Source organism: Saccostrea echinata, unplaced genomic scaffold (assembly GCF_033153115.1).
Source record: "Saccostrea echinata isolate AGI-Se365-2 ecotype Australia unplaced genomic scaffold, CSIRO_AGI_Sech_v1 ptg000029l, whole genome shotgun sequence".
NCBI lineage: Eukaryota > Metazoa > Mollusca > Bivalvia > Ostreida > Ostreidae > Saccostrea > Saccostrea echinata.
This window is the reverse complement of record NW_026889778.1, coordinates 13,653,105-13,665,000: the sequence shown is the minus strand read 5'-3', so window position 1 is coordinate 13,665,000 and position 11,896 is coordinate 13,653,105. Positions and strand designations below refer to the sequence as shown.

The 11,896-nt window shown below is 30.7% G+C and overlaps 3 protein-coding genes across 8 annotated transcripts in view; all 3 read right to left on the bottom strand.

The window, feature by feature from the left end:
* The window catches only part of LOC133194528 (uncharacterized), a 6,886-nt gene extending 5,594 nt beyond the window's left edge, over positions 1 to 1,292 (bottom strand). For all 3 annotated transcript variants that reach the window (XM_061330471.1, XM_061330472.1, XM_061330473.1), the window contains exons 1-2: positions 1,230 to 1,292; positions 69 to 256 (exon numbers count right to left, since the gene is read on the bottom strand). In XM_061330471.1, the coding sequence (XP_061186455.1) occupies positions 69 to 129 (61 nt within the window). In that variant the 5' untranslated portion in view covers positions 130 to 256; positions 1,230 to 1,292. The remainder of the gene's footprint in view (positions 1 to 68; positions 257 to 1,229) is intronic.
* Positions 1,293 to 3,042: 1,750 nt separating this feature from the next.
* Positions 3,043 to 7,351, bottom strand: LOC133194527 (cysteine and tyrosine-rich protein 1-like). Of its 3 annotated transcripts, XM_061330469.1 has the most exons (5): positions 7,273 to 7,351; positions 6,527 to 6,705; positions 6,298 to 6,400; positions 3,843 to 4,015; positions 3,043 to 3,574 (listed from the first exon to the last, which is right to left on the bottom strand). In XM_061330469.1, exons 2-5 carry the CDS (start codon positions 6,573 to 6,575, stop codon positions 3,390 to 3,392), a joined length of 510 nt encoding a protein of 169 aa, XP_061186453.1. In that variant the 5' UTR covers positions 6,576 to 6,705; positions 7,273 to 7,351; the 3' UTR covers positions 3,043 to 3,389. The 3 variants fall into 3 exon arrangements, with proteins under 3 accessions (XP_061186453.1, XP_061186452.1, XP_061186454.1); XM_061330468.1 differs by lacking the exon at positions 7,273 to 7,351 and having other exon boundaries at positions 6,527 to 6,816; XM_061330470.1 differs by lacking the exon at positions 7,273 to 7,351 and having other exon boundaries at positions 3,843 to 4,012; positions 6,527 to 6,816.
* Positions 7,352 to 9,483: 2,132 nt separating this feature from the next.
* Positions 9,484 to 10,995, bottom strand: LOC133194526 (uncharacterized). 2 transcript variants are annotated; one of them, XM_061330465.1, is made up of 4 exons: positions 10,924 to 10,995; positions 10,652 to 10,760; positions 10,253 to 10,422; positions 9,484 to 10,076 (listed from the first exon to the last, which is right to left on the bottom strand). In XM_061330465.1, the coding sequence occupies exons 1-4, from the start codon at positions 10,967 to 10,969 to the stop codon at positions 9,910 to 9,912; spliced, it is 492 nt and encodes a 163-aa protein (XP_061186449.1). In that variant the 5' UTR covers positions 10,970 to 10,995; the 3' UTR covers positions 9,484 to 9,909. The 2 variants fall into 2 exon arrangements, with proteins under 2 accessions (XP_061186449.1, XP_061186451.1); XM_061330467.1 differs by having other exon boundaries at positions 10,253 to 10,419.
* Between the last annotated feature and the right edge of the window lie 901 nt (positions 10,996 to 11,896).

Below are 11,896 nucleotides of genomic sequence, written 5' to 3'. Positions count from 1 at the left end.
ACATGAAAATATGAACACATTTTTTTTTCTTTTTAAAGATGAATTCAAGACTTTGATGATATACTTACACATTAAAAAAAGAAACGTCAGAATGGAAAGCAATCGTTTGGCTTGGGTATCGATGCCCATGTCTCTGATCAAGACTTGATTTCTTCTGTGATATGCTACTACACAGTTGAATAAAATTATGTCGTTGTGTTATGTTCCAATCCAATAGTACGCAACAATCAGTGTCGTCTAAGGTCTTTCAAAAGATCTACAGGGCATTATTAAGAACGGGTTTTAACTGTTTTATACATATGTGTGTCGTATAGCAATCTCAGCTAAGTACACAAGTCATGTACTTAGGTATTTAATATAAACATATAAACCTACATATGCATTTTAAGGATTTTGATGATAGAAAGACTGAATTTTGCATTAGGATTAGTTTATGCTTGATGTCAATTCTGAATTAATTACTAATAATGCACATGCCTAATACTGAAATGGTTCTTATGGAATACATATATACATGTATTTTAAGTCGTATCGATAATTTGCCATAACAATTTTTAGGGAAATTACCTATAAAATCTGAACCTTTCATTTATTCTTATCACCTTAAAGCATCAATTAATACTGATAAGGTTTACTTATTACACTTGATTACCTATAGTTCTCGTATCTAGCCTTTTAAAAACACACGAAGTTATACAATGATAAATGCTCCAATGTGACATTCAGAGAGAAAATCTCATTGTAAAGAATGCAATGAAATTTTAAATGGCATGTAATTTTATTGAATATAAAAATAAAGTATTTTCATCTTTCCATTATTTAGCTATACATGTATTTTAAAGGTAAAATCAATTTTTACTGCGTGTATTTTTTTTTCTTTATTTTGAAATTTAAATTTTTGGCACAATATTGATTAATGATTGTATAAAATCTTTCAAGAAGTCATTAAAACTATTCTACATGCTGCAAGGGTATTAATTATAGCTGACCAATGTTTCACATAATGTTTTTATTGTCCCCCTTACAAACAAAGAGTTATTTTAATTAATTTTAACCCACATGTACCTGTACTTATTATCGAATCATGTAATAGTTTTTATGAACAGTATTTAGCAGTTTAGAGGCCATGCACTTAGAAAAGAAACGCATTTAATGAATATTGCCCCCTCTTTCTAAGTCTGTGGTGGTGTAAACAGTCTCACGCTTGTGAGTTTTACCAAATATCTTACCTGGCTCAATGAAATATGTTTAGCAGTCAATGTTGTGCGTATGTTTATATTTGAATTCGCTTACTTTCGTTTTGACCACTTCCTGTTTGTGCTGGGTGTAATGGGACCTAGTATATACTACCAGTCTATAGTTCTCTGGTAAATATCACTAATTTTAAGATAAATTTCACATGCTCATAAAAAGCATCTTGGCTGCCAACTGGATTAATTTCAGGTGCATTGTTTACGCAAATAAAGATATTTAGCGTCCATGCGCAAAATTCTACATAAAATCGATTGATTTTATGAGAATTCAGAAGCTAATACTATTGTGACTCTTGCATATATATGCCGTAGAAATCAAGTTCTGAAATTTTTTTTAAAGAGAGACATATCTTTGATCCGCTCCAACTAGATCGCTACACAAAGAGTACTATACATGTGTAAAGTTAGAATTATTTTTCATTTATCTTTATTTAAATATCTACATGCCATTTTAATTCTAACAAACAATACAATGTAACTGTCTGGAGTTAAAGTTACTGTATAAACAACCATTTTGGCATGATATACATGTTAGGTGTCCTGCCCAAGGACAAACAACACACCCGTCATGTGACTGTAGCAGGACTTGAACAAGCGACATTTCGGTTACTGGCCAAACACTTATTGTGAAATCACTAATCGAGGTATGAAGAGACCCATGAATTATGTCCACCACGAAATGTAAAATGTCAAATACATAACTATACTCATCAATACCTCATCCACGAAATAAAATCCCCACGAACCCATAGTTTCTCCTCAAACCACGAAATTTGACTCCACGAAAATATGTGACTTTGCAGCATTACCATTGAGCCATCTGCTTCATTCTTTAGAATGTGAGAAAACTTACACTATGATTACCATGTAATCCTTTAGGCAATGACGTTGTAATTTAAGCTTCAATTAATGATGCTAATAAACATGGTTATATACATATCAGCACTGTTCTCAAAAGGAGAAAATAAACAACAAGACCTCAGAAACATTCCTAGTTATACAACTATAACTTTTGATTAAATCAAATCAATTAAGATTAGTTATATATAGATCCTTGAAGTGATGAAAGTGAAAAGACCCATGTAAGTATAAGTAGTATAATGGAAGCACATTTGAACAGCTTATTTGTTTACTTCGTGTACACTAGGATCCCTCAGGGTCTTAGAGAATTGTTTTTTAAAACATCTTCATTTCGAGAACAATATTTCGGGTTCTGTATAGTTGGAAATATAAAAATGTCACTTTCTAATTTTTTTAAGGAAGCTTAAATAAGAATACATTGAAGAAATTATATCCATTAAACACTTTTACATGTATGCATGTAGATTAATACAGAAAGTGGATCTTTAGAAACCCCTTCACTCTGCAGTACTTAGTACATTGCCCTCCCCTTGCAGGACTAAAATCATTATAAATTAACTACTGTCTACTAAACCAATCAATAAAATTATGTAAAAAACAATGTCAACAACAACGAAAACAAATTCCACGGCTTATCAGTATTTTCAAAAAATAAGGATGATTCCGCTGCGGTCAACCTGCATAAAAGCTATGATTCATACCTTGCATCATCTGGGATCGTCGCAAGCCACGGGTTTTGTGTCCATTTTATTTCCACAAATATAGAATGGACACAAAACCCGTGGCTTGCGACGATGACCTTGCATTGATAATATAATTGTTAACGTACTGAATATAGTTAAAACAGGTAACCGTCTCTTGAACATAACATTTTATTATTCAACAATGTAACAATTAACTTCCATCCACTCATGAGATTGGAAAAAAAGATTAAAAAAATGTTAACAGTATTTCTTTTTTTTTCCTCATTTTCATCAACAACTACAATTAAAATATAGCAACAAAAGAACAACACAAATTTAAATGCAATATACTTTAAGCCTAAGTACATGTTTAAGTGGGAATTGATTTTATCCTATGACCCAAGATTTCATACAATTAAAAAAAATATTTTAACTAATACATTTTTTGTTAATAAAGCCTACAGGTGTAGCACTAGCGTTCATTTTAAAATTTTGCTGACAAACATTTCTTTCTACACTGTCCTAATACTGTAAATTAGGTAGCTTGGTTACGATGTCATTCGTACATATACTTATATATATGTTAACTTGGTTACGATGTCCTCTGTAATTGCTCCGTGGTTGCTGACGTGTGCTGTTCATTGTATGGTGGCGGGTCACCATAACTAGGAACTGATTGCGAAGTAAGCGTGGATCCCGGGGGTCCTTGATAGGGTGGCGGGAATACAGGGTACGGAGCAGGCTGGTAGGCCATGTATCCACCATATGTGTTTTGAGCTAAAAGAAAATCTTCAAAAATGAAAAAAAAAAATCATTGATATTCAATATTGCTCTCATGTCACTAATGTCTGCTTTCTCGCTTATTCTTTCTGAATCCATTTTCTTCGTTTTTACTAATTAAAATAACTTGAAGTCCAATTTTGTAAAGTACTTGTATTTTAAGTAATTTTGTCTTTAGCAAATATAAAATTTCAGGTTTATTAATGTTTAGACATTGTCAGTAGGACTTTCATACATTAATTCAGAAAAAGAAATATTTGAATACTTGAATTGATGTAAGACACGGTTGGTTCCATTGGTCTGACAATCACGTTGCCATGATTGGTCTTTTTGCAGACTTTAACACACACAATCACCACGATGGACAGGAGAAAGATAAATCCCACGATGCCTCCAATTATTGCCCCAACGACTGTTCCTGCTGAGGAATAACTGCTGCTGTTGTAAATAAAATATCAGTAATAAACATTCCATATTATCACCAACCACAGCCCCGATGATTGTTTCAACTTTAAAGCAATATGAGCTGCATTCTTGAAAATTTTATATTGCTGTTAAAATGTGCTGTTATGATAAATATGTATGTGATTTAATCCTCTATAATCAATTAGACTAAAATAAAGTATCATTTTTTTTTTCAAAAGAAAGCTTTCTTTACAATGGAATGTATAAGAAATCAATATTTTACAGGACGACAATAATGTAATTTTGCTTCAAACAAAGCTTATAAATTAATAGTTCTTCAATCTCTAATATGAACAACAAAAGTTTATAAACTTTCTTTTTTTTTCCGTCATTGAAATAGTTAATTACAATACTGCAACAAATATTTCCGACATCAAAGTTGCAGCTCATATTGAAAGAATAACTGCTGTAAATGAAATAATGCTCCAGTGATCCCTGTTGATGAAGAACTGCAGTGAATTAAATAACAGTACAACAAATCGCACATAACTACAAACTACAGCTCCGATTAGTGTTTCAACTGAAGAGTAACTGCTGTAAATGTAAATATCTGTCACAGTATAAAAATCCAAATTCATAGTTACATCATTTCTTAAGTTTTTTTTCTACTTGCATAAAACTCCGGTAAATGAGATGGGAAAGGGGTTTGTCTCTTATCACTTCAAGAAATAACATATATATTATTTTATTGTCAGCTGCATTATGAGCATAAGATTGGTAAATATTTATTTAATATTATATATTTACATCCAATGAATTTTATCTCCTTTATTTTTCATGAAAACCGAATGTCGTTAATCAAACGATAAACTGTATATACATGTACATGTATACTATTTACGATCGTAGATCCGGATTTTTGAAAGATTTCTTAAGTGGACTTCTCAATGTAATGGACTAATAATCAATATTTTACTTACATTCACCCACTTAATATAGACATTTTATACAGATATGAATATTAATAATAAAGCAATTTCTTTGATATGGGGAACAATGTGAACGGGTTCAACCATTGCAGAAAAAAATTACATAACCCACTTACATGTACGTGGGTTATATAGTTTCTCTGCTATGTCGCAATGCTATTTTCCGTATTCACAAAAAACAGAAAACATTTTAAGGATACACCAAAGGTTTCCAAATGCCAGAAATTAATTTGCTTGTAATTCTTTCATTATCAAAGATAACATAATAAAAGTATATATCATTTGAAAGCTTGTTAAATTTACTATTTATTTATCCTCATTTAAACTTTAATTAATAACTTATTTAAAAATTATTTAAATATTAATGTAAATTTTAGTGCATAAATATTTTATAAATCAACTTTTTTGTATTTAACCCCTCAAAGTGGTCATTTTACCTCAAGGTAGATTAAAGATTGAACTTAAAAACCGTATCTCAGATTTTCGATAAATCTTCTAATTCAAAAGTTACAGCCATTTGCCCTTCAATGTTACCAATTAATTAGCCTAATTTAACATTTCCCTCAATAATTCCAAAACTAAGCTAGGTATCAAAAATCTGAGATACGGTTTTGTGAACACACATTTGAGAAGCAACCCATCCAATTTTCAGAGAAATTGGTCAATAAATAAGGGAGCTGAATCCTTTGAAATAATACCCCAAACTGTCTGATCTTACTTTACAGTAGAGGGCAAAAACCCATTACACAACAAAATCTGCCAAAGCTAGGAATATATGACACCTTGGAGATTCAGCTTTGGATACCTGTCACTTAGCCACATTTCCTATGCATATTCACAAGAATGGGAGGTTCTTTTCTGTATTTAGATGCTTTTAATTAAGTAAAATAGGTTCAAAATCTGAATCAGAAAGATTTCCCGGCAAAATGGCAAGAGCTAAGCTCCACCTCCTATTTTATGGTCATCAGTGATCTGTTAGATCTCTTTCTCTAAATCTAGATCCCTGTAGTTTAATTACTGATAACCTCTGTGAGGCTAGTGAAGAATTCCCCAAGTGGTCACAGAAATTTATTGCGTCCTTCATGAGCAGGCAGTCACAGATCAAATCAGAAGCTTCAATAACGGAACATTCACATGTGGTAGTGTTTATGTTTCATTATTGTTAAATAATTAGAAAACCATTTCATAATTACCAAAAATTTTACATGCATTATAAAGCAGTGATTAACTTCTTTTTCTTAGCCAAAAATCTCAAAATTGTTGAAAATCTTGAAAAAAGCCTTTGGTGTATCCTTAATTTTATTGTTTTAATAGCTTATATGTTACCTGTTATAGTAGTAGTAGTAGTAGTAGTAGAAACAGTATTTATATTTAGTTCCGAGATAATAACTGTAGTAGCAGTAACTCCCACACTGAACTGAATTCAAAGCTGAAAATAAAAATAAAAGTTTATAGAAGAAACAATGAACGTTTCTTATAAAGTACACGGTAAGATAAAACTTAATTTTTCTTTTCAATCAAAAATATGAAATTAAGATGTTGATGATGTACTTACAAATTAGAAGAAGAAATTTCAGAACGGAAAACCATCGACTGGTGCCCATGTTTATCAAATCAAGACTATTCAGTTTGTCTGTAATATGCGGCTATACAGTTGAATTTATATACAAGTATTGTTGTATTTTTTCCAGTTCAATTGTATACAATAATGCCGTCGAGTCATAAGGCTAGGGTCTTCCAAAAGAATTACAAGGATTTTAAAGTTAACCTGTATATGTTTAACTATCATGCAGAATTAATATGCATCATATGTTCTCTAGATTAGGCAATGATAAACGTCCCCTAAGTTCACAGAACATATATATATATATATATATATATATATATATATATATATATATATATATATATATATATATATATATATATATATATATATATATATATATATATATATATATATATATATTGAACTCGTTTAAATGCACAAGGAGGCAGGTTGAATGGTAGTTCATTAAATTATGGCTGTATCGATAATTTCCGGTGATATTTTCTGGAAAACCACCTGTAGAATTTGTAACTTTTCTTTTATTCATCTTATCTCCAAGCAAATAAATTACATTGTGAAACTCAAAGTACATGTTTTTTAAAGGAATTTTTGTATCTATAACCCTTCAAAAATACGATGCAAATTTAACAAATCTAGAAGATTCGTGATAATAAGGAACTACAAATGCTAAGTTGAAAAAAAAAGATGAAAGATCAGAAAAATTGAAAAAAATGGATTGTGCATATACAGACCTTGTCTACTGGAAAAGAAGAAATGTTTTTCAGTCTTGTAAAATTAGTTTTAGACAAACGTTTAAATACATGGCACCGTGTAGTGTAGAAATCTACAAGGAAGTCAATAATAAAAAAAGAACTATTACGCAGCAAGCAAAATATAATTATTGATCAGTATTCCATACAATATCTGCACGTCTCCTTCAGAAGGAATTTAAATACCAGTAGATAAACTGATACAACCAATAATTTTGTCAATCTTTTACCTAACCATGTATATTATCAGGTAATTAGTTTTATAAATAGTCTTTCAAAGAGCTCAGGTTGCCAAGGTGCCATATAAATTTTATGGCAATGTAGGAGAGTCATACATTTAATGCTGTGGATTCAAATAAAATATGCTAACTTTCAATAGACTACTTCTCACTTTATTACGGTGTTAATATTAATTTACTACTATTGGGGTTTTTCTCTCTATAATTATAAAGTATACAATGTTCGAGTATGGAATTTGTTATCTGAAGCATACAAATTATATATACTGTGTAAACACTGCTTTAGATTCCTAATTTTACACCAGTACTTAGTATCGCGAAATGACTTATAGACGCCATTAGGTAGTAGACTGTTGATTCTGAGATGTCACAAGTATATTTCAGGAATAGAAATAAAATTGAGTCAATTTATTTTGCGAGGTTTGCTTTTCTAGAAATTTCCCGTATATTTAGAAATCTGCAGCAAGAAACGAGATTTTAGGTGGGTTATTGATATTCTGCATTAATTAAGATATATTGTAATGTTTAATGATTATGCCATGTCATAAAACAAAAAAAGATCATGATAAACATTTAATCATAGTTCCCACTTTAACATAAAGATCCAGCTATGAAGCAATACAATATATATCGTTTCGTCTGATCGTTTCCTGTGAATTTCAAAATTATTTATTGATAATTCATTCCTAAAGTCAGTTTTCAAAGTAAATAATATGGACCTATTTCCAGTCAGCTTCTGTCACCCTTTCTAGACCTTTGTTAGTTTATTTTGAATTTTATTTTCTAGAAAATTAAAAAGTTTTGCTGTTACATTTTACTTTGGTTTTATTTTTAATGATGTCCATCTGTGTAAAGCACTTAGAAATATATTAATATCTTACCTTACATTTTATTTAAAAAAATGTTTGAATATTCTTTTTATTAATATTAATACATGTATAATTTTATATTTGTAATATTCTGCGTTATCCTCAACGTCTAGGTATATTTTTATTACTCACTGTATTGGGTGCGACTTAGACAAGCTGAAAAGCGATTATTTTGAATAAATCTTTAAAACTTTTTTTTTAATATTCTTAATCTTAGAATTAAAACATGTATGTAAAAATCTATTTAATATTTTTAGTCTCTGTAGAAATCAAGATCGAGAACATACTCAATTCCTGTTTTACTATGATTAACAGGGTACAGAAAATCGGGTTCCTGTTGTACATTCCGAGTAAAATGCATTGAAATATCACAGTGATATCAAAATACACATGTTGGATCAGTAAAACTCAGAATAACCGAAAAAATACAAGTGACAAAAATATTTAATTTTATCAGCTACTGGGACCTGACTTTTTCTTGACATTTTCAATAAGGTAAGACAAAGTCCAATATTGGATCACTTTCAGAAAAATGCAGAGCATTTGTAATTGAATCAACCTTAAAGCTTTTCTAATGTTAGACGTTTTTAAATTCTGAATTAAAACAAATATAGCTCTCATAATACATGTAAATTAGAAAGGTAAATACCTCATGTGCACAAATAAAATATTTTTTTCTGCCAAAATTACGCATTCAATATGTAAATTTCAGATGCTTTTTATGTAGGAAAATCAAAGAGAAGCATCCATGCTCAAAAATTGTATGAAAATAAAGAAGCGAGAAACATCACATACACCAAGAGAGAGAGAGAGAGAGAGAGAGAGAGAGAGAGAGAGAGAGAGAGAGAGAGTTTCTTTTCCTCAACAAAGTTAAAAAAAATTGTTCGTCTTCTTTCTGTTGCTTACATATCCACCGTCCATTTCAACAAATTGAAGAATGCATCGTTTTAAATTCCTAGTTTTGAAATAAAATAGGAAATGTAATAACTGTCATATAATCTTCAAAGATGGACCAGAAAAAAAAATCAGAAATAACTGGTGAAGAAAATTTGATATCAGAAAGATAAAGTTAAAACAATGGCAAATTGATTTTTGATTTATTTTGCAGGCTGTTCACATTCATTTAACATGCTTAGTAAATCCATCTCTTGATCAGATATGCTTTAGTTTGATAAACAGAAACTATCAAAGATTGATGTTTGAAACGTTTGATGACGGGCATTTTCCATTCACAGCTGAAGCACTTGCATGAATATACAATGAAAATCCAAAAGGTATTTTGTATAATGCTTGGCAGTTTCGTAAGATTAAATATCCAACAAGTAAACAGTCTAGATCTTGTCAATAAAATTTCAACACTGATGTCATTGAATTTTGATCAAAAGATTTAAATGACATACTACCTGGCCTCCTTTTGCGTATATCATTTCATTATCAACGCTTTAAAGTTTATTTTTAATTCTTTAACGTCTATTTTAAATCAAAACAATTTTCTTCACTTAGAAATCACTTCAGACAGATTGCCCAGGATAAGCTGTTCCTTTGGGGCCCTGGTTGGGCGGGTACACAGAATCATACACTGGTGGCCCCGGGGGCGCCGATGGTCCCTGGTAAGGAGGAGGAAGGATGGGGTTAGGTGCTGGGTGATAACCACTGGGTCCCCCATAACTGTTTTGAGCTGAAACAGAGTATTGAAAAATATATAAATTCACATGACATATTTAGTGTAACATACGTCATTAACATGTTTCTTACCGGGTAAAAATATATCAAAAGGTAAAAATTATTAAAATGTTTGACATATCTCAAGGAAATGAAGAAAGAATTAAGAAAAAAAAACTTGGATTGGAATACTTGAATGGACGTAGGAAACTGTTGGTTGTGAGGGATGGACAATCACTCGTCCGTGGTTAGTTGTCTTGCAGGCTTTAACACATACAATAACCACAATGGTCACAAGTATAACAAATCCCACAATTCCGCCAATTACCGCTCCAACGATTGTTCCTATTGATGAATAACTGCTGTAAATGGGAAAAAAAAAATGTACATACGAGTAGAAACTGCACGGAATCATCATAAGCTGACTGTTCAAGATTACATGATATGCTACTACATCATGATTGTGTGTAGAAGATCAGCCGTCTCATGCACTGTAGATAACAAAAACCCTGAAAGCTCTTTATAAGGCAAGATGACCCAAATCTTTCAAAATATTTTTCAGATATTTATAATAGAAGTTTAGTAACTTACCTATAGTAGTAGTAGAAGTAATAGTAGTAGCAGTAATTTAAGGTATATGATCCATATACATAATTGTAGTAGTAATAACAGTAGCCTGCACAATGAATGGGATTAAACACTGAAATATATCAAAGTACTGATTTGCATGGTTTCAATTCATATAAAGTGCGCAATTGACTTTAAAATCCTAATAAGAAATAATCTTTGAATGATAATCATATAAAATAAAAATTTAAAAAAATCAATGATGATGAAAATGATTTTTACAATGAAATACTTACAATTGGACAAAACAAACCACCAGAACACTGTTATCTTGCTGTCCATGTTTGTTGACAAGTTTTAAAAGTGTTCAAAATTCACTTGCGACTGAACACTTCCTGTTTGAAGTTTTGCTTTATATCTTTAATTGATGAATGGGATTTATAGAAATTACACTCATTTTATGTAAATGTCATCCATTAAATTTGCAAATATTGACGGCAGAATGGTGCATTAATTTTGATGAGAAAAAGAACTATGAATGTCAATTCAATGGAGAAGTTCATAGTAACCATTACTTGGATACAATGTTTGGGGTTTCTGAACCATATTTAAAATAGATAATGCCCCACATAATGTGAATCAGAAACATTGATAAGTTTGGGATTTTGTAAACTCACCTTTAGTCATGTATTATCATCAAACTTTTTTTTTAGTTTTATATAGCAAACAGAAAATACACAATTTTTATTTTGTGTGCGCGAAGGCATTCTTTAAAACCTGATCTGGACCCTTTGCCCTGGTCTGCTCTCAAAGTTGGTATGCCTCTAAGTTGCCTCCAAACCAAATTTTTATCTAGGCTAAAATGTTTGCTTGGTCTCAAAGAATGGAGGCGTAAAAGGAGAGGACAATTCCCCGCTCTAAAAAAAAAGACCTTTCTCAGTTCTAAAAGTTCATATTAAGTTATATTTTTCAAGAACTGTATTTTCAATATCATCATTTACACATTTGCTTCCTTTATTTTTTTGAAAAACTTATTGATAAATAATTGATTTTTCACATATGTTTTTAAGGTATGTAAAAAAGAAGAAGCTTCAAACATGATTCGAACTCTCTCCAAAGCTCACGGTTATACGTGTCATTGATCTGTGTCAGAGTGATTTAAATAAACAAGTTTGTTGAAGCGTACAATTTTTTCAGAAATGTTCAGTTTTCGTAAGGAATGAGTTCAGATTCCATTTTTTAAAGACATAAAGTAGATTTTAAATTTAC